The sequence below is a fragment of the Oncorhynchus gorbuscha genome, linkage group LG04 (assembly GCF_021184085.1).
Source record: "Oncorhynchus gorbuscha isolate QuinsamMale2020 ecotype Even-year linkage group LG04, OgorEven_v1.0, whole genome shotgun sequence".
Lineage (NCBI taxonomy): Eukaryota > Metazoa > Chordata > Actinopteri > Salmoniformes > Salmonidae > Oncorhynchus > Oncorhynchus gorbuscha.
In genome coordinates, this window is record NC_060176.1 from 76,459,890 (window position 1) to 76,482,622 (window position 22,733).

A 22,733-nucleotide genomic window follows, 5' to 3' on the forward strand; every position below is an offset into this window, starting at 1 on the left:
GTGTATCTACCCTGCCCTCTAATTGACCTTTCCCCATCTAGCATTTCTACTGATCTATAGGAAGGCCAGGCTGCCAGGTACTTATGGCCAGGCTACCGGGTGCTAATTGCCAGGCTGCCAGGTGATAATTGCAAGGCTTCTGGGAGGTAATTGTCTGACTGCCGGGTGCTAATTGCCAGGCTGCCAGGTGGTGATGGCCAGGCTGCCAGGTACTGATGGCCAGGCTGCCAGGTGCTAAATGCCAGGCTGCCAGGTGCTAAATGCCAGGCAGCCGGGTGCTAAATGCCAGGCTGCCAGGTGCTAAATGCCAGGCCGCCAGGTGATAAATGCCAGGCCGCCGGGTGATAAATGCCAGGCCGCCGGGTGCTAAATGCCAGGCCGCCGGGTGCTAAATGCCAGGCAGCCAGGTGATAAATGCCAGGCCGCCAGGTGCTAAATGCCAGGCAGCCGGGTGCTAAATGCCAGGCCACCAGGTGCTAAATACCAGGCAGCCGGGTGCTAAATGCCAGGCCGCCGGGTGCTAAATGCCAGGCCGCCAGGTGACAAATTCCAGGCAGTTAGGTGCTAAATGCCAGGCCGCCAGGTACTAAATGCCAGGCCGCCAGGTGCTAAATGCCTGGCCGCCGGGTGCTAAATGCCAGGCAGTTAGGTTCTAAATGCCAGGCCGCCGGGTGCTAAATGCCAGGCCGCCAGGTGCTAAATGCCAGGCCGCCGGGTGCTAAATGCCAGGCCGCCGGGTGCTAAATGCCAGGCCGCCGGGTGCTAAATGCCAGGCCGCCGGGTGCTAAATGCCAGGCCGCCGGGTGCTAAATGCCAGGCAGCCAGATGCTAAATGCCAGGCCGCCAGGTGCTAAATGCCAGGCCGCCGGGTGCTAAATGCCAGGCCGCCAGGTGACAAATTCCAGGCAGTTAGGTGCTAAATGCCAGGCCGCCAGGTACTAAATGCCAGGCCGCCAGGTGCTAAATGCCTGGCCGCCGGGTGCTAAATGCCAGGCAGTTAGGTTCTAAATGCCAGGCCGCCGGGTGCTAAATGCCAGGCCGCCAGGTGCTAAATGCCAGGCCGCCGGGTGCTAAATGCCAGGCCGCCGGGTGCTAAATGCCAGGCCGCCGGGTGCTAAATGCCAGGCCGCCGGGTGCTAAATGCCAGGCCGCCGGGTGCTAAATGCCAGGCAGCCAGATGCTAAATGCCAGGCCGCCAGGTGCTAAATGCCAGGCCGCCAGGTGCTAAATGCCAGGCCGCCAGGTGCTAAATGCCAGGCAGCCAGATGCTAAATGCCAGGCAGCCAGGTGCTAAATGCCAGGCCGCCAGGTGCTAAATGCCAGGCCGCCGGGTGCTAAATGCCAGGCCGCCGGGTGCTAAATGCCAGGCCGCCGGGTGCTAAATGCCAGGCCGCCGGGTGCTAAATGCCAGGCAGCCAGATGCTAAATGCCAGGCAGCCAGGTGATAAATGCCAGGCCGCCAGGTGCTAAATGCCAGGCCGCCGGGTGCTAAATGCCAGGCAGCCAGGTGCTAAATGCCAGGCAGTTAGGTGCTAATTTTTACACATCTGATCGTAGAGCTTTTCTCCAGTTCTCCTTTCTTCTCTGCAGCGCATGACAGAGCTTAACACACACACTGATTTCCCACCATTCAGCTGTGAGAACTGGGAAGGTCATAGGGGGATAGACTAATGCTGGAATGAAGGAGGGAGAGGAATACGGAGGGATTAAGAATGAGGGAGTGAGAAAATGGGTTAAAGACAGAGGTGAGCTGGTTAGAAAGGGTGAGAAATCAAAAAGAGTGGACAAGTATGAAGAATAAAGGGTTGAAAGAGGGTGAACGTGTGACGGGGGAAAACGAGGCCTCTTAGTGCCCAGTCGTGAATTGTCACTCCCATGTTTCCTCAAAGCCACTCTGTCCTTTTCACGTCAGCATTTCAATCCAGTCAAAACAGAGAGTCACAGAATGATTGACAGTCCTTGATAAAGAACCTGAGTTTTTCCTGGTCAGGTGACGCGGTCAGGAAAGACTGTGACGCTAACTGAAGCTGGTTAGCGGTAGAAAACCCTGAGTAGATCTAGCTTGCCTCGTAGGATACCCCTCAGGACTTACCCCCAGGATCTTCATCTGGCAGCGGCTACAGGAAGGTGCAAAGAAGTCCTCGTAGCAGTGTTCACAGTAGACCGAGTCTTGCTCCTCCACGAAGCCAATGTCTGCCAGGGAGATCCGGCAGTGGGCGCAGTTAAACTCCTCGGGGTGCCAGGACTTTCCCATGGCCACCAGGAATGGGCCTCTGGAGGAAGAAAACAGGTTTCATTCAGTTTAAAGGAGCATGATTGTATACCTCATAGGCATTATATTCAGCATCATACCAGTGTCTACATACTGTATGTGAAAGCCGAAAGGTTCGTAGTTTTGAAGTAAAAACTATAAGAAGAAAAAGCCCTAAGCAAATGACTCCCCTTTAAGATGAATTAAGTTCAATTGAATACAAATGACTCCCCTTTAATATTAATTAAGTTCAACAAAATACAATGAAACTTTCACATTAGCATCTGAAGCAGCATTTTCTATTCTAACTCTAACCTTATTTTCCTTAACCATCACTGTTTTTACAGCAGTACATTTAGATACTGTAATGTCAACAAAGCCTATTTACCTGCAAATAGGATGATTAGCTTATATGGGAAAACAACTGGGGGATATTTAATGCACACAATGGTCACTCTAAACTGTGTCGTAACCGACACTCTTTAGGCAGGAGCGGGATCTGCTACCCTATCCTCGGGGTGCAATGTAAGCCAACACCAGAGGAGATAGTCTTAGCTACCGGCCAATAACAGGCTGCTGAGAGCCATGAACTGTAATTAAGATGAGGAGAGAACCAGTGTCTGAATCCCAAATGGCACCCTATTCCCTGTGTAGTGCACTACTTTTGACCAGAGCCCTATGTTTTTTCCCTATGGGTCGTGGTCAAAAGTAGTGCACTACACAGGGAAAACAGTGCCATTTGGAACGCAGGCAGTGTGTTCTCCTCCTTCGCCACGGACTCTCATGTTCTATTCAACAGTCCTAATTCTGGGCAAATTAAAGAATGAACAAGAGACCATCATTGGAGGGAGGGAGGGAGGGAGGGAGGGAGGGAGGGAGGGAGGGAGGGAGGGAGGGAGGGAGGGAGGGAGGGAGGGAGGGAGGGAGGGAGGGAGGGAGGGAGGGAAGAGAGAGAAAGGGATGGAGGAGGAGATCGAAAGAGAGAGAGAGGGCGTGGGAGAGAGAAATGGAGAGAGAGAAAGAGAGCGAGAGAAAAGAGAGAGAAAGACACCGAGAGAGAGAGAGAGAGAGAGAGAGAGAGAGAGAGAGAGAGAGAGAGAGAGAGAGAGAGAGAGAGAGAGAGAGAGAAAGAGAGAGAAAGAGAGCGAGAGAGAACAGAGAAAGAAAGAGAGCGAGAAGGATAGCAAAAGGGAGAGAGAGAAAGAGAAAGAGGGAGAGGGAGAGAGAGAGAGGTGTGTGCTGTGTACTATTTTCATTCATATTTTGGAATGATATAAGTGATCATATTATGTTTAGTTGAATATTGTAATTCTATTGAAATGGCTTTCAAAGGGCATTTCCCTCAGGCTCCAACTCTGTCCTGTGCTGTATGGTCCCCAACAAACAAACTAGAGGTGGGATAACCTACAAATGATCAACACCGACCGAACCAATCATTTATCGAGGGCATTCTACTAAAAAAATTATAATTTGCATTTACTAGAAGAATGTTATGTTCGAAATGAAAGAAGTCTGCTAATAGGCAGAACAACTGATAGCTACAACATTAAAATAAGTAGTAATAGTTTTAAGATTAGTATAAATAAGTAACTGGTCAATTGTGATACAGACTTTTGTCCATATTCCCCATCTCTAACACTCTCTTTCGCTCGCTCTCTTTCTCTCTCTCACTTCTCTCTCTCTTTCTCTCTTTACTCTTGCTCTCTTTCTCGCTCTCTTTCTCTCGCTCGCTCTCTTTCTCTCCATGTTTCTCTCTCTCCCCCTCTCTCACCTGATGTCCATGTTGCAGTGGCCACACATGGGCGTGCGTGTCCCTGCAGGAATGTGTTCGGCCATCTGCACCAGAGTGTCCTGGTCTTTGGGATGGGGCTGGGGGGCCGGCCTCTCTGGGCCCTTAGGGAGAACATTGGTGGTGCCATTCCCCCTCACCCCAAAACATGTCTGAAGGCCTGGTTTAGGGAAACCTGAACCTACAGAATGACAAGTGGGTGGTAAGTTTACGCACTCATTCATTTCAACACAATCTACACAGAGTTCAGACACAGCTCAGATAGAGTTCAGACATGTTGAATGATGAATCATGAACATAAACATGTTGGGGGACTTGGGGGAGGAAGTGTGTGAGTGTGTGGATGAGTATGCGCACACGCATGCATCCCTGCACTTCTAGGTCTTTGTGTTCCAGGCGTCTTTTTGTTTTGTGTTATTCTCTGAGTTGACCTCTGAGTTGACCTCTGTGACCAAGTGACCTGGTCTAGGCAGCTGGCCGGATCAGGGAGGTAAAACCAACAGCACCAGTGAGCAAAACACAGAATCAATTGTTTCAAGCAGCAAGACATTCCAACAGCTCGCTGGAACACCTGGCCTAACAAGCTCCCCTTTGATCCCACTTTGGGGCTCCAGAAATGGAACAGTGTTGCAAATGCAGCTGGGATCGGAGGTCGATCGAAAGCGGTCAGACATTGCAGACATCGCAACAGGCAGACTAATCAGAGGTATTGAAATGAAAGTCACAGCAGCAATCGATCAAAGTCACGGGCCATACGTGCAAGTCGGACAACAGTGACCTTCTTTGTCATGTCAAAACACATTAGTGAAAGAGAGAGCCTGTAAGTAAGTAGTTCTTAAGGACTAGACAACTCTAGTGGCACAGTGCTTGTTGGATTACTGTGTGAACTAGGCCTTTATTGGCACAGGTCCGAAGCAGCATAGCGTTCATGTAAAACCTGGTGGGAATGAGGTTGAGACTGGGGATGGGGATAGAGTTGGGCTGGGGATAGAGTTGGGCTGAGGATAGAGTTGGGCTGGGGCTGGGGATAGAGTTGGGCTGGGGATAGAGTTGGGCTGGGGCTAGGGATAGAGTTGGGCTGGGGATAGAGTTGGTCTGGGGCTGGGACTGAGGATAGAGTTGGGCTGGGACTGGGGATAGAGTTGGTCTGGGGCTGGGGATAGATTTGGTCTGGGGCTGGGGATAGAGTTGGTCTGGTGCTGGGGATAGAGTTGGTCTGGGGATAGAGTTGGTCTGGGGCTGGGACTGGGGATAGAGTTGGGCTGGGACTGAGGATAGAGTTGGGCTGGGGCTGGGGATAGAGTTGGACTGGGGCTGGGGATAGAGTTGGGCTGGAGCAGGGGATAGAGTTGGTCTGAGACTGGGGATAGAGTTGGACTGGGGCTGGGGATAGAGTTGGGCTGGGGCTGGGGATAGAGTTGGTCTGGGGCTGGGGATAGAGTTGGGCTGGGGCTGGGGATGGAGTTGGGCTGGGGCTGGGGATAGAGTTGGACTGGGGCTGGGGATAGAGTTGGTCTGGGGCTGGGGATAGAGTTGGGCTGGGGCTGGGGATAGAGTTGGGCTGGGGCTGGGGATGGAGTTGGGCTGGGGCTGGGGATAGGGTTGGTCGGGGTTGGGGCTGGGGATAGAGTTGGTCTGGGGCTGGGGATAGAGTTGGTCTGGGGCTGGGGATAGAGTTGGGCTGGGGCTGGGGATAGAGTTGGGCTGGGGCTGGGGATGGAGTTGGGTTGGGGCTGGGGATAGGGTTGGTCAGGGTTGGGGCTGGGGATAGAGTTGGTCTGGGGCTCTAACCTTTATTCACAGCTCCCTCAGTAAATATATATTTTTCTTATGGAGTGGAGCGTAGACATCTTCAACGGAGGAGAAAAGGCAAAGCGGCCAGCAAGCCTGGCTTTAATGGGATTAATGGAAAAATATGTCACGCTTAGCCCATGGAAAATAACACTCTTTTCTCACTAACAGACCGCAACAGAATTCACTTCAGCCTCAGTAAATCACCATTACACACTATAAGATTTCAAACCAAACATTTCTGTAAAAGGATAAAACCATATGAGTCAATCAAAATATCTAACACACCAGATTTAATTCAATTTATGTCCTAATCGTGAGTTTATTTTTAAACTATTTTCAGTTTAATGTGCATGCCATTAATTCCACTACGAGAGGAGCTTCATGCACCTTGCTCTGATTAACTTCATCATTCAAAGAAAACAAATATATACTTTCGTACATACAGGCATCCACTGTTGGAAATGGATGCTTTACTTTATGTATATTAAAGATACAAAAATATATGTACAGCACCAGTCAAAAGATTGGACACACCTACTCATTCCAGGGTGCTTGCCTACGGAGCTGTGAGGGGAACGGCACCTCAGTACCTCCAGGCTCTGATCAGGCCCTACACCCAAATAAGGGCACTGCGTTCATCCACCTCTGGCCTGCTCGCCTCCTTACCACTGAGGAAGTACAGTTCCCGCTCAGCCCAGTCAAAACTGTTCGCTGCTCTGGCTCCCCAATGGTGGAACAAACTCCCTCACGACGCCAGGACAGCGGAGTCAATCACCACCTTCCGGAGACACCTGAAACCCCACCTCTTTAAGGAATACCTAGGATAGGATAAAGTAATCCTTCTCACCCCCCCCCCCTTAAAAGATTTAGATGCACTATTGTAAAGTGGCTGTTCCACTGGATGTCATAAGATGAATGCACCAATTTGTAAGTCGCTCTGGATAAGAGCGTCTGCTAAATGACTTAAATGTAAATGTAATATGTAATGGGTTTATATTTATTTTTTCTATTTTGTACAATGTAGAATAATAGTGAAGACATCAAAACTATGAAATAACACATATGGAATAATGTAGTAACCAAAAAAGTGTTTAAAAGATTTTAGATTCTTCAAAGTAGCCACCCTTTGCCTTGATGACAGCTTTGCACATTCTTGGCATTCTCTCAACCAGCTTCACCTGGAATGCTTTTCCAAAAGTCTTGAAGGAGTTCCCACATATACTGAGCACTTGTTGGCTGCTTTTCCTTCACTCTGCAGTCCAACTCATCCCAAACCATCTCAATTGGGTTGAGGTCCGGTGATTGTGGAGGCCAGGTTATCAAATCAAATCAAATCAAATTTATTTATATAGCCCTTCGTACATCAGCTGATATCTCAAAGTGCTGTACAGAAACCCAGCCTAAAACCCCAAACAGCAAACAATGCAGGTGTAAAAGCACGGTGGCTAGGAAAAACTCCCTAGAAAGGCCAAAACCTAGGAAGAAACCTAGAGAGGAACCGGGCTATGTGGGGTGGCCAGTCCTCTTCTGGCTGTGCCGGGTAGAGATTATAACAGAACATGACCAAGATGTTAAAATGTTCATAAATGACCAGCATGGTCAAATAATAATAAGGCAGAACAGTTGAAACTGGAGCAGCAGCACAGTCAGGTGGACTGGGGACAGCAAGGAGCCATCATGTCAGGTAGTCCTGGGGCACGGTCCTAGGGCTCAGGTCCTCCGAGAGAGAGAAAGAAAGAGAGAATTAGAGAGAGCATATGTGGGGTGGCCAGTCCTCTTCTGGCTGTGCCGGGTGGAGATTATAACAGAACGTGGCCAAGATGTTCAAATGTTCATAAATGACCAGCATGGTTGAATAATAGTAAGGCAGAACAGTTGAAACTGGAGCAGGAGCATGGCCAGGTGGACTGGGGACAGCAAGGAGTCCTCATGTCAGGTAGTCCTGGGACATGGTCCTAGGGCCCAGGCCAGTTGAAACTGGAGCAGCAGCATGGCCAGGTGGACTGGGGACAGCAAGGAGTCATCATGTCAGGTAGTCCTGGGGCATGGTCCTAGGGCTCAGGTCCTCCATGAGAGAGAAAGAAAGAGAGAAGGAGAGAATTAGAGAACGCACACTTAGATTTACACAGGACACCGAATAGGACAGGAGAAGTACTCCAGATAAACAAACTGACCCTAGCCCCCCGACACATAAACTACTGCAGCATAAATACTGGAGGCTGAGACAGGAGGGGTCAGGAGACACTGTGGCCCCATCCGAGGACACCCCCGGACAGGGCCAAACAGGAAGGATATAACCCCACCCACTTTGCCAAAGCACAGCCCCCACACCACTAGAGGGAAATCTTCAACCACCAACTTATCTGATGCAACACTCCATCACTCTCCTTCTTGGTCAAATATCCCTTACACAACCTGGAGGTGTGTTGGGTCATTGTCCTGTTGAAAAACAAATGATAGTCCCACTAACTGCAAACCAGATGGGATGGTGTATCGCTGCAGAATTCTGTGTTAGCCATGCTGGTTAAGTGTGCCTTGAATTCTAAATAAATCACAGACAGTGTCACCACCAGTGTCTCCGTGTTCAACATGGCGCCGACAGAGATGGTCATCTTGCTTCGCATTCTTAAGAAACTAAGCAGTATTTTGTTTTTTTATGTATTATTTCTTACACTGTTACCCCAGGAAATCTTAAGTTTTATTACATACAGCCGGGAAGAACTATTGGATATAAGAGCAACGTCAACTTACCAACATTACGACCAGGAATACGACTTTTCTGAAGCGGATCCTCTGTTTGGACCACCACCCAGGACAATGGATTGGATCCCAGTAGGCGAACCAAAACAACAGCGCTGCAGAAGGGGCAGACGGAAGGGTCTTCTGGTCAGGTCCCGTAGACGGGCACAGCACTCACCGCTCCCGAGTGTACTACTTGCCAATGTCCAGTCTCTTGACAACAAGGTAGACAAAATTCGAGCAAGGGTTGCCTTCCAGAGAGACATCAGAGATTGTAACATTCTCTGTTTCACGGAAACATGGCTCACTCTGGATACGTTATCAGAGTCAGTACAGCCACCAGGTTTCTTCACACATCGCGCCGACAGAAACAAACATCTTTCTGGTAAGAAGAAGGGCGGAGGTGCATGCATTATGATTAACGAGTCGTGGTGTGATCATAACAAAATACAGGAACTCAAGTCCTTTTGTTCACCTGACCTAGAATTCCTTACAATCAAATGCCGACCGCATTACCTACCAAGAGACCACTCTATATTCACAGCCGTGTATATCCCCCCCAAGCAGACACCTCGACGGCCCTGAAAAGACTTCATTGGACTCTATGAAAACTCAAAACCACATATCCTGAGGCTGCATTTATTGTAGCTGGGGATTTTAACAAAGCTAATCTGAAAACAAGGCTCCCTAAATTTTATCAGCATATTGAATGCTCAACCCGGGCTGGCAGCATTCTGGATCATTGCTACTCTGCCTTCCATGAAGCATACAAAGCCCTCGCTCGCACTCCTTTCGGCAAATCTGACCACGACTCCATTTTGTTGCTCCGACCCTATAGACAGAAACTAAACCAGGAAATGCCCATGCTCAGGTCTGATCAACACTGGTCCGACCAATCTAATTCCACGCTTCAAGATTGCTTCGATCACGTGAACTGGGATATGTTCAAGATAGCCTCAGACAACAACATTGATGTATACGCTGATTCGGTGAGTAAGTTTATTAGCAAGTGCATCGGTGATGTTGTAACCACGGTAACTATTAAAACCTTCCCCAACCAGAAACCGTGGATTGATGGCAACATTCATGCAAAACTGAAAGCGCGAACCACTGCTTTTAATCATGACAAGGCGACTGGAAACATGACCGAATACAAACAGTGTAGCTATTCCCTCCGCAAGGCAATCAAACAAGCTAAGCGTCAGTATAGAGACAAAGTAGAGTCGCAATTCAATGGCTCAGACACGAGACGTATGTGGCAGGGTCTACAGTCAATCACGGATTACAAAAAGAAAACCAGCCCCGTCGTGGACACCGATGTCTTGCTCCCAGACAAACTAAATAACTTCTTTGCTCGCTTTGAGGACAATACAGTGCCACTGACACGGCCAGCTACCAAAACCTGCGGGTTCTCCTTCACCGCAGCCAACACGGGTAAAACATTTAAACATGTTAATCCTCGCAAGCCTGCCGGCCCAGTCGGCATCCCTAGCCGCGTCCTCAGAGCATGCGTAGACCAGCTGGCTGGTGAGCTTACGGACATATTCAATCAATCCCTATCCCATTCTGCTGTTCCCACATGCTTCAAGAGGGCCAACATGGTTCCTGTTCCCAAGAAAGCTAAGGTAACTGAGCTAAATGACTATCGCCCCGTAGCACTCACTTCCGTCATCATTAAGTGCTTTGAGAGACTAGTCAAGGATCATATCACCTCCACCCTACCTGACACCCTAGACCCACTCCAATTTGCTTACCGCCCCAATAGGTCCACAGACACAATTGCAATCACACTGCACTCTGCCCTAACCCATCTGGACAAGAGGAATACCTATGTAAGAATGCTGTTCATCGATTAAAGCGCAGCATTTAACACCGTAGTACCCTCCAAAATCGTCATTAATGAGTAGGTGTGTCCAAACTTTTGACTGGTACTGTATGTCACAGTAGATGTATAAAAACAATAATTCCATACATTTCTCAAGAAATCTATAGATCCAAAGCAGGGGAGGCTGCTGAGGAGAGGACGGCTCATAATAATGGCTGGAATGGAGCAAATGGAATGGAATCAAACACATTGAAACCACGGAAACCACATATTTGATGTTGTTAATACCTTTCCACTTATTCCGCTCCAGCCATTACCAGGTGCCCGTCCTTCCCAATTGAGGTGCCACCAACCTCCTGTGAGTCACAGTTCTTACACATTTACCATAACAAATACACTGAGTATACAAAAAAATAGGAACATCTTCCTAATATTGATTTGCACCCCCTTTCGCCCTCAGAATAGCCTCAATTCGTCGGGGCATGGACTCTATAAGGTGTCGAAAGCATCCCACAGTAAATTGGCTGGATGTCCTTTGGGTGGAGGACCATTTTGATACACACGGGAAACTGTTGAGCGTGAAAAACCCAGCAGCGTTGCAGTTCTTGACTCACTCAAACCGGTGCACCTGGCACCTACTACCATACCCCATTCAAAGGCACTTAAATATTTTGTCTTGCCCATTCACCATTTGAATGGCACACATATATAATCCATGTTTCAATTGTTTCAAGGTTGAAAAATAATTATTTCACCTGTCTCCTCCCCCTTCATCTGCACTGATTGAAGTGGCTTTTCAACTGGTCAGTCTATGTGATGGACAGAGCAGGTGTTCTTAATGTTTTGTACACTCAGTGTATGTGTATTCCACACTATGTTGAGTAAAATATCAGAGTATAATGTTTGTATGGAGGTCAACCCCAATACATGTTCATGTCATCTTAACCAATCAACTGCATTGCATTTTAAAACGACTTTGACTTCCACCACCGATTTCCTGTATGCTAGCTACGCTATCACCTTATACTAACAGAAGTTAGCATTTAGCAGTCACTTCTTCTAAATGTGAAAAGGGACAACTTCTAAATGTTATGCAATGAAAACAGCCAAATATATCCATATCTGACCTTAGTAACCACAATGTGGGTCTGTTACAATACATCAATCGTGACTGATTTGACAAATATACACTTTGTTAGATCAGATATGTTGAATGTGCGCCCTTCTTCTGTTCCACATCGTCTGGATTCCATTGACCTCTTCACCCTATCTGCAGGTACAACAGAATTATACCATGTCTTTTTGATGTGACACAGAGTACCGTAGCTCCTGAGTGGCTCAGCGTCTAAGGCATTGCGTCTCAGTGCTAGAGGCGTCACTACAGACCCTGGTTTGCTTCCAGGCTGTCGGAGTCACATAGGGCGGCCCAGAGTCGTCTGGGTTTGGCCAGGGTAGGCCGTCATTATAAATAAGAATTTGTTCTTAACTGACTTGCCTAGTTAAATAAAGTTTTTTTTTTAAAAGCTACAGTGCTTTCAGGTGGCATGTGAGAAATTACTCTAAACAGTATACCTCCATAGTAACTTACACTACATGACCAAAAGTATGTACACACCTGCTCGTCGAACATCTCATTCTAAAATCATGGACATTAATATGGAGTTGGTCTCCCCTTTGCTGCTATAACAGCCTCCACTCTTCTGGGAAGGCTTTCCACTAAAATTGCTGCGAGGACTTGCTTCCATTCAGCCACAAGAGCATTAGCGAGGTCGAGTACTGATGTTGGGCGATTAGGCCTGGCTCACAGTCGGTGTTCCAATTCATCCCAAAGGTATTCGATGTAGTTGAGGTCAGGGCTCTGTGCATGCCAATCAAGTTCTTCCAACACCGATCTCGACAAACCATTTCTGTATGGACCTCACTTTGGACATGGGGGCATTGACATGCTGAAACAGGAAATGGCCTTCCCCAAACTGTTTCCACAAAGTTGGAAGCACAGAATCATCTAGAATGTCATTGTACACTGTAGTGTTAGGATTTCCCTTCACTGGAACTAAGGGGCCTGAACCATGGAAAACAGCCCCTGACCATTATTTGTCCTCCACCAAACTTTACCGTTGGTACTATGCATTGGGGCAGGTAGCGTTCTTCTGGCATTCACCAAACACAGATGATGAAGAGTGATCCATCACTCCAGAGAACGCGTTTCCACTGCTTCAGAGTTCAATAGCGACGAGCTTTACACCACTCCAGCCGACGCTTGGCATTAAGCATGGTGATCTTAGGCTTGTGTGCGGCTGCTCGGCCATGGAAACCCATTTCATGAAACTGCGGACGAACCGTTCTTGAGCTGACATTCCTTCCAGAGCCAGTTTGGAACGCGGTAGTGGGTGTTGCAACCAAGGACAGACGATTCTGCTCTAGCGGGGCAGAAATGTGATGAACTAACTTGTTGGAAAGGTGGAATCCTATGATGGTGCCATGTTGAAAGTCACTGAGCTCTTCAGTAAGGCCATTCTACTGCCAATGTTTGTCTATGGAGATTGCATGGCTGTGTGCTTGATTTTATAAACCTCTCGGCAACGGGTGTTACTGAAATAGCAGAATCAACTCATTTAAAAGTGTGTCCACATATAGTACACACCCACTCACTCAGTTTACACACACACACACACACACACACACACACACACACACACACACACACACACACACACACACACACACACACACACACACACACACACACACACACACACACACACACACACACACACACAGTTTACACACACACACACACACTCAGTTTACACACACACACCTACTTACACAGTTTACACACCACACACACCCACTCACACAGATTACACACACACTCCCACTCATACAGTTTACACACACACACACACACTCACACAGCTTACACACACACACACACACACACACACACACACACTCACTCAGTTTACACACCCACCCACTCACACAGTTTACCCTGAGTGGTGGTAAAGGTGATGGAGTTGCTGGAGCTGCCAGCAGGTCCTTTGGTCATGGTCTTGACTGCAGACAACATGTGAGAACTGGTGTCTGGCTCCTCCACCTCCTCACTGCAAGGAAACATGAAAGAGAGGGTTAGTCATACCAGTCTGTCTGACACCTAGCTCCATGTCCTCCTGACTTCAGAGTCTGGAAAGGCTCCATGTTGTTGTAGGTAAGATGAAGAAGGGCTGTGCTTTTTACTGCTTCTTCTACTGCTTCTCCTCTGTCTATTTCTCTCTCAAACACCCACAGGCACACAAAGCCCCCGAGCGTCGCCCTCTTCCAATACAACTGTTGGATGTTCAAATACAAACAACGAAAGGTATCAAGCCCCCGGGGAGAAGAAAGAAAGGTTGGAGAGTACCAACCGAGGCTCAGGCCAACTTCTGTGTGAATACTGCAAGAACAACAGACTTGTATCCTGACCAGTGTGTCACAGCTCTCCTTCGCCGTGTACTACAATAGTCATACCAGCTCACACACATCACGTTTCCACTATGTACAGCTCTAGGATCAGTTTCCCTCTCCGACAATCCTTACATTAAGCATTAGTGGGGGAAATGTTAAACTGACCCAAGATCAGCGTCTAGGTGTAACTTCACCCTACTAGTAGCACCAACATCATACTTCTATCTGGTGTTTTTCAGCGTTAATTGGTCACCAGAAAAAACTAACGTTTTTAGTGCCCATAACTGTAGTATACTACATAATAATAAATAATAATAATAATAATACTACATTTTGTTCACTCGGAAGTAGATGAGTTTCCCACTTCATGTCAAGACACATCCAAGAACACCAGAGTGCTGACAGAGGGCAGACACATCTCTTACCTCCTAATGTCTTGTGCAGGCCTCTACTCTGCCTGATGACCATTTAAATGAGTCGTCTATGACGGGTCGCTGTGTGTGAGGAACTCAGATACTTGGGTGGGCCCAGAAAAAGACCCATTGAATACTACAGCCATGATGTACAGTAGTGCCATGCCAACTGCTGAAGTTGCTGAAGCTGGATCTCTAGTCTGTCTCCACCATGTCTGCTTATGGCTCCCCGAGGAGCTGAGTGTTATGGCAACAGCGGCCGCCTTGGTTACGGAGATGAGGAGGTCGGTTGTCCACGGTGACCCAGTACTTGTGTATGGAGCTGGCATCACACCAAAGGAGCTGCTACTGTATGTTACCAGCTGCCCTGGCTCTGTATTGACACACCTCATTGAAACGCTGAAGCCAGCTCCACCATGGAATGATCCCTGCACAGCTGAACTGTAATGTGTAGTGTGAAGTTTTCCCTAGATGCTGATCTTGGGTCAGTTCAGCATTTCCCCCACTAATGGTTAAGGTTAGGATTGGGGGAGGGGAAGATCAACATCAAATGAAACCAAATTTTATTTGTCACATGCGCCGAATACAACAGGTGTAGTAGACCTTACAGTGAAATGCTGAATACAACAGGTGTAGTAGACCTTACAGTGAAATGCTGAATACAACAGGTGTAGTAGACCTTACAGTGAAATGCCTACTTACAAGCCCTTAAGAAACAATGACGTTTTAAGAAAAAACAAGTGTTAAGTAAATGTTTTTTAATTACAGTAGCAAATAATTAAATAGCAGCAGTAAAATAATAGTAGCGAGGCTATATACAGGGGGTACCGGTACAGAGTCAATGTGCGGGGGCACTAGTTAGTTGAGGTAATTGAGGTAATATGTACATGTAGATAGGGGTAAAGCGACAATGCATAGATAAACAGAGAGTAGCAGAAGCGTAAAAGTGGGTGGGGGGCAATGCAAATAGTCTGGGTAGCCATTTGATTGATCAGGAGTCTTACGGCTTGGGGGTAGAAGCTAAGAACTATTTTGGACCTAGACTTGGCGCTCCGGTACCGCTTGCCGTGCGGTATCAGAGAGAACAGTCTATGACTAGGGTGGCTGGAGTATTTGACCATTTTTAGGGCCTTCCTCTGACACCACCTGGTATAGAGGTCCTGGATGGCAGGAAGCTTGGCCCAGTGATGTACTGGGCTGTTTGCATTACCCTCTGTAGTGCCTTGCGGTCGGAAGGCCGAGCAGTTGCCATACCAGGCAGTGATGCAACCAGTCAGGATGCTCTCGATGGTGCAGCTGTAGACATTTTTAAGGTATCTGAGAACCCATGCAAAATATAGTCCACAATCATCTCTGATTCTAGATCTGTACCTAAGGGGAAAACTTCACCCCGGAAGTACTGTAGTGCTTGGACCTTTTTGCATCCTCGGCCTGAACCACACAATGTCTCCCTCATTGTTCAAATGATGTCTGATGTGCACTTCTGTGTAGATAGACTAAGGAGAGGATTCACAGAGAAAATACTGTAACGCATGCATACTAGCGTGTACACACACTAACTTTGTTATATTCATACAAAATTAAATTCCATGTTTACCTAAAGATATAGACAGCATTGACAGGAGAGGAGAGGTTGGGGTCACCCAGATCAGTGACTGATTGGTGCCAGGAGACTCTTGGACAGAGAAAGAAGGGAGGATGAGGAATGAAAGAGAGGAATTAAAAGGAAGCTGAGGGGTGAAACAGGGATGACAGAATAGGATGCACACCACAGTGGCTTAAATGATGGTTATTCACCATGGTTACCACAGTGGGTTAAATTATGGTTATTCACCATGGTTATCTAGTAGGTTAAATTATGGTTATTCACCATGGTTACCTAGTGGGTTAAATGATGGTTATTCACCATGGTTACCTACAGTGGGTTAAATGATGGTTATTCACCATGGTTATCTAGTGGGTTAAATGATGGTTATTCACCATGGTTACCTACAGTGGGTTAAATGATGGTTATTCACCATGGTTATCTAGTGGGTTAAATTATGGTTATTCACCATGGTTACCTACAGTGGGTTAAATGATGGTTATTCGCCATGGTTATCTAGTGGGTTAAATTATGGTTATTCACCATGGTTATCTAGTGGGTTAAATGATGGTTATTCACCATGGTTACCTACAGTGGGTTAAATGATGGTTATTCGCCATGGTTACCTAGTGGGTTAAATTATGGTTATTCACCATGGTTACCTACAGTGGGTTAAAGGATGGTTATTCACCATGGTTACCGAGTGGGTTAAATTATGGTTATTCATTATGGCTTGTGCCAAGTTCGTTACATGAGAAATATTATCTGAGCAACACATTTCAAGTATCAATCAAGTATCATATTCAAGTAGTTACCAACAAGAGGTGACCAATGTATCTCATAAACACATGCCAACTACACAGGACTGTCATTCTAATAACAAAGCTGTCAGATGTCCAACTGTTTCTCCTGATACCCCCCTGCATGCACACACACACACACACACACACACACACACACACACACACACACACACACACACACACACACACACACACACACACACACACACACACACACACACACACACACACACACACACACACAGGTGCGAGCGCGCACAGTATACCCCCCACACATATACACACACAATATACACATATACATATACATATACATATACAATATACAGAAATAAACCCACAAACCACAAACACATGCACACACACACATACAGTATACCCACACTCAAGCAGTATATACACACACACACACAGAGATGGACTTGTATGAGCATGGCTATTTCCTGGACAAATGTCAGATCTCACATACAGCCACACTTGTTCTAAATACTTCTGTATGCCTACTGTCACGTTTGAACTCAAAATGCATCTCGTGCCAAATTGTTTCGGCGGGATCATAGCTTGTCCGCTAGGTTTTCTCAGGGACACAACACGGCTGTTGCCATTTGCAGCGTGCTGAGGGAACTCGGCTGTTGTCAAGCAGCTAGCTAGCTACATTTCAGAGGCGGTGGCTTTAAAGTTGAACTCCCATAGACGGCTCTTTGTTGACACTAAGTTGGCTATTCCCAAATGGCACCCTAATCCCTATTTAGTACACTATTTAAAGTAGTGCACTATGCAAGGGTGCACTGCTCAGTACACTTTAAATAGTATACTAAATAGGGAATAGGGTGCCATTTGGGAATAGCCGAAGACTCTCAATCAATTCCAAATGAACCCTTAGCCCCTCCTCTGTAGGCGCTCCTGTGTAGCCCCTCCTCTGTAGCCCCTCCTCTGTAGCCCCTCCTCTGTAACCCCTCCTCTGTAGCCCCTCCTCTGTAGCCCCTCCTCCTGTAGGTCTGAAAGGTTTTCAAAAGGGCGATATGGTGCTTGATGTTATCTTTAATTTGAACTTGACTAGACCTCTTCTTAAAGGCTGGATGGAATTTCCACCACATTGCTCATATCTATTCATTCTCTTCTGATCTAACAAGGTCGATATGGAACAGAGGGAAAGAACAGCGTTCCCTCTATCTGCCTTTCGTTATGTTTTTGCTTTGTTTTGTTAGATGCGGTTGTTAGTTAGTGACCCACGCTATAACATGCCGTCATGGGGAAATTGTGACATAAGTAATCAGTCACCATTAATGGTTCATGTCAACAGGTCTTCAGTCTACAAGGTAGAGTGAGTGATCGCCATACATTACATCACACGATGATGTCACCCGCTACCTCTTGTTGTTGGGCAGGTGTAAGGCACTAACGCTCCGACGCTTCTTCTTCCTCAAGCGGAGGGGCGGGAGGGTGGTGATAGGCGTAATGAGCAAGGCATCCAATAGGGACTGAGAGACCGTCCCCTCAGGTGACCTGTGCGGGGTTCTTTTAACGAGGTAGTCATGGAAACACAAGGGGTTGACAGGACAGGAGAGGAGAGGACAGGAAGACATAATAAGGTAAGACAGGACAGGAGAGGACAGGAGAGGAAAGGACAGGAGAGGACAGGACAGAAAAGGAGAGGACAGAAGAGGGAGAGAAGAGGACAGGAAGACATAATAAGGTAAGACAGGACAGGAGAGGACAGGAGAGGAAAGGACAGGAGAGGACAGGACAGAAAAGGAGAGGACAGAAGAGGGAGAGAAGAGGACAGGAAGACATAATAAGACAAGACAAGACAGGAAAGGAGAGGACAGGAGAGGACAGAAGTGGAGCGGACAGGACAGGAGAGCAGAGGACAGGACAGGACAAGAAGGTGGGACCGACAGGGTGAAGGGAACAGCTAGGACTGATGATTTCAGTGATGAATGCAGATCCACATTTACAATGACTAAAATCAATCAAGAATACATCCTAAATAGAATGCATCTACTATGATCACTAAACCTCAGGTTAGCAACCTTTACACGCTTGCATGCACACACACACACACACACACACACACACACACACACACACACACACACACACACACACACACACACACACACACACACACACACACACACACACACACACACACACACACACACACACACACACACACACACACACACACACACATGCACACACAACACTGAGCTTTACCTGGCCTGTAAACCAATAACAGTAGAATGGGACCGTATAGCCAGAGTCGGTGCACTAGGGGTGAGGGCCGGTGGGCAGGGACCACCTCGAGGGAGGAACTCCAGTGGGTTCAACAGGAGCTCTCGCCTGCACCCATAGAACAGAGGAAAGGGGGCAGCAGACTTTACACTGATAAGGACATTGGGATAGAGTAGATTGGTATGATTCCCGTACCTCACTGGCTTTGGGGAGAGTAGTGGCTGTACTGCAGACACAGGAGAAAGATGTGTCAGTGACTGTACTGGAGAGGAGCTGGGAGGGACACAGAGATAAGAGGATGGATGGATAAGCATACTGTCAATGAAGGGTTTCTTTCCTACTGTATATGGAGCCACTTGCCCAGAGAAACAAGTGCATTTATACTGTTGGCACATAATGAGAAGATCCTCTGGAGTGTGTGCTCATATCATTGGAAAGGCCATCACTGTGTGTATCTAGAGTCTTAGAGTAGGAGGGCTGATCTAGGATCAGTGTAGCGGGGCTGATCTGGGATCAGTGTAGCGGTGCTGACCTAGGATCAGTGTAGCAGTCCTGATCTGGGACCAGTGTAGCAGTGCTGATCTAGGATTAGAGTAGAAGGGCTGATCTAGGATCAGAGTAGCAGTGCTGATCTAGGATTAGAGTAGAAGGGCTGATCTAGGATCAGAGTAGCAGTGCTGATCTAGGATTAGAGTAGAAGGGCTGATCTAGGATCAGAGTAGCAGTGCTGATCTAGGATAAGTGTAGCAGTGCTGCTCTAGGATCAGAGTAGCAGGGCTGATCTAGGATCAGAGTAGCAGTGCTGATCTAGGATAAGTGTAGCAGTGCTGCTCTAGGATCAGTGTAGCAGTCCTGATCTAGGACCAGTATAGCAGGGCTGATCTAGAATCAGTGTATTGGTGCTGATCTAGGATTAGGTCTCCCCATCTGATCTTATTCAAATCAAATCAATGTTTATTGGTCGGATACACAGGGTTGCAGATGTTATCGCAGGTGCAGTGAAATGCTTATGTTTCTAGCTTCAACAGTGCAGTAATAATACCTAGCGATACAGAACAATACACACACAATCCAAACAGTAAAAAAAATAAAAAAGAAGAATATCAGAACGAGCAATGTCAGAGTCCGGAGTATATTATAGATACAACTACTGTACAAAACATTAGGAACACCTGCTCTTTCCATATGATCCCTTATTAATGTCACCTGTTAAATCCATTTCAATCAATGTTGATGAAGGGGAGGACCCGTTTTTTTTTTCACCTAAAATGACATACCCAAATCTAACTGCCTGTAACTCAGGCCCTGTAACAAGGATATGCATATTCTTGGTACCATTTGAAAGGAAACACTTTGAAATGTGTGGAAATGTGAAAGGAATGTAGGAGAATATAACACTATAGATCTGCTAAAAGATAATACAAAGACAAAACCAACAGTTCTTTTGTATTTTTTTGTAGCATAATCTTTGAAATGCAAGAGAAAGGCCATCATGTATTATTCCAGCCCAGGTGCAATTTAGATTTTGGCCACTAGATGGCAGCAGTGTATATGCAAAGTTTTAGACTGATCCAATGAACCATTTCCTTTCTGTTCAAAAATGTGTATCTATCTATCTAGAATTTTATCTTTCTGCCAATATCAGATATGTCTATGTCCTGTGAAATGTTCTTGTAACTTACAATCTCATGCTTATCGCATTAGCCTACGTTAGCTCAACATCCCGCAGGGGACCCACCAATCCTGAAGAAGATTTATTAAAGAAGGATTTTTAAGCCTTGAGACAATTGAGCCATGGATTGTATATGTGTGCCATTCAGCGGATGACTGACAAGATGGCGCTGATAGACCTGGACACCCTGTTCTTGGCTCCGAATCAACTTCGCAATGACATCTGCTACATACAGTGCATTCAGAAAGAGTTCAGACCCCTTGACTTTTTCCACATTTTGTTACGTTACTTTATTGAACCACATTTGGCAGCGATTACAGCCTTGAGTCTTCTTGGGTATGATGCCACAATATTGGCCCACCTCTATTTGAGGAGTGTCTTCCATTCTTCTCTGCAGATCATCTCAAGTTCTGTCAGGTTGGACGGGGATCGTTGCTGCACAGCTATTTTCAGGTTTCTCCAGCGATGTTCAATCGGGTTCAAGTCCCGAAGCCACTCCTGCGTTGTCTTGGCTGTGTGTTAGGTTTGTTGTCCTGTTGGAAGATGAACCTTCGACCCAGTCTGAGGTCCTGAGCGCTCTGGAGCAGGTTTTCGTCAAGGATCTCGCTGTACTTTGTTCCGTTCATCTTTCCCTCGATCCTAACTAGTCTCGCAGTCCCTTCCTCGTGAGGAAGGTGAGGAATCAGCCCAGAACTACACGGCAGGACCTGGTCAATGACCTGAAGAGAGCTGGGACCACAGTCTCAAAGAAAACCATTAGTAACACACTACGCTGTCATGGATTAAAATCCTGCAGCACACGCAAGGTCCCCCTGCTCAAGCTAGCGCATGTCCAGGCCCGTCTGAAGTTTGCCAATGACCATCTAGATGATCCAGAGGAGGAATGGGAGAAGGTCATGTGGTCTGATGAGACAAAAATAGAGCTTATGGTCTTAACTCCACTCGCCGTGTTTGAAGGTAGAAGAAGGATGAGTACAACCCCAAGAACACCATCCCAACCGTGAAGCATGGAGGTGGAAACATCATTCTTTGGGGATGATTTTCTGCAAAGGGGACAGGAAGACTGCACCATATTGAGGAGCCATGTATCGCGAGATCTTGGCCAACAACCTCCTTCCCTCAGTAAGAGCATTGAAGATGGGTCGTGGCTGAGTCTTCCAGCATGACAACGACCCGAAACACACAGCCAGGGCAACTAAGGAGTGGCTCCGTAAGAAGCATCTCAAGGTCCTGGAGTGGCCTAGCCAGTCTCCAGACCTGAATCCAATAGAAAATCTTTGGAGGGAGCTGAAAGTCCGTATTGCCCAGCGACAGCCCCGAAACCTGAAGGATCTGGAGAAGGTCTGTATGGAGGAGTGGGCCAAAATCCTTGCTGTAGTGTGTGCAAACCTGGTCAAGAACTACAGGAAACGTATGATCTCTGTAATTGCAAACAGAGGTTTCTGTACCAAATATTAAGTTCTGCTTTTCTGATGTATCAAATACTTATGTCATGCAATAAAATGCAAATTAATTACTTAAAAATCATACAATGTGATTTTCAGGATTTTTGTGGAATTACAGACCTCTACATGCTTTGTAAGTAGGAAAACCTGCAAAATCGGCAGTGTATCAAATACTTGTTCTCCCCACTGTATATGCGACCTTAAAAAATGTATTTGATTTGAAGACAAAATATTTAAGTGCCTTTGAACGGGGTATGGTAGTTGGTGCCAGACATGCCAGTTGAGTGTCAAGAACTGCAACGCTGCTGGGTTTTTCACGACATCCAGCCAACTTGACACAACCGTGGGTAGAATTGGAGTCAATATGGGCCAGCATCCCTATGGAATGCTTTCGACACCTTGTAGAAAAGATGTGTACAGCAGTAGTTATATTGGATAATCCATGACTAGAATACAGTATATACATCTAAAGTGGGTAAAACAGTATGTAAACATTATAGAAGTGACCAGTGTTCAATGACTCTATGTACACAGGGCAGCAGTCTCTAAGGTGCAGGGTAGAAGTGACTGTTCTACTGGATGTCATAAGGTGAATGCACCAATTTGTAAGTCGCTCTGGATAAGAGCGTCTGCTAAATGACTTAAATGTAAATGTACTGGGTGGTAGCCGGCTAGAAACAGTGACTATAGTTCAGGGCAGGATACTGGGGGAGGCTAGTTACAGTCACTAAG

The 22,733-nt window shown here is 46.8% G+C and overlaps 1 protein-coding gene across 9 annotated transcripts in view; it reads right to left on the reverse strand.

Moving 5' to 3' along the window:
- pdlim5a (PDZ and LIM domain 5a) overlaps positions 1–22,733 on the reverse strand; it is a 145,682-nt gene that overhangs the window by 5,135 nt on the left and 117,814 nt on the right. For 5 of the 9 annotated variants that reach the window (XM_046348122.1, XM_046348128.1, XM_046348126.1 and 2 more), the window contains 6 exons: positions 18,867–19,157; positions 18,018–18,164; positions 15,856–15,933; positions 13,393–13,505; positions 4,023–4,221; positions 2,093–2,273 (listed from right to left, as the gene is read on the reverse strand). In XM_046348122.1, coding sequence (XP_046204078.1) covers positions 2,093–2,273; positions 4,023–4,221; positions 13,393–13,505; positions 15,856–15,933; positions 18,018–18,164; positions 18,867–19,157 — 1,009 coding nt within the window. The remainder of the gene's footprint in view (positions 1–2,092; positions 2,274–4,022; positions 4,222–13,392; positions 13,506–15,855; positions 15,934–18,017; positions 18,165–18,866; positions 19,158–22,733) is intronic. The other 4 variants (XM_046348127.1, XM_046348125.1, XM_046348124.1 and 1 more) reach the window with 3 other exon arrangements.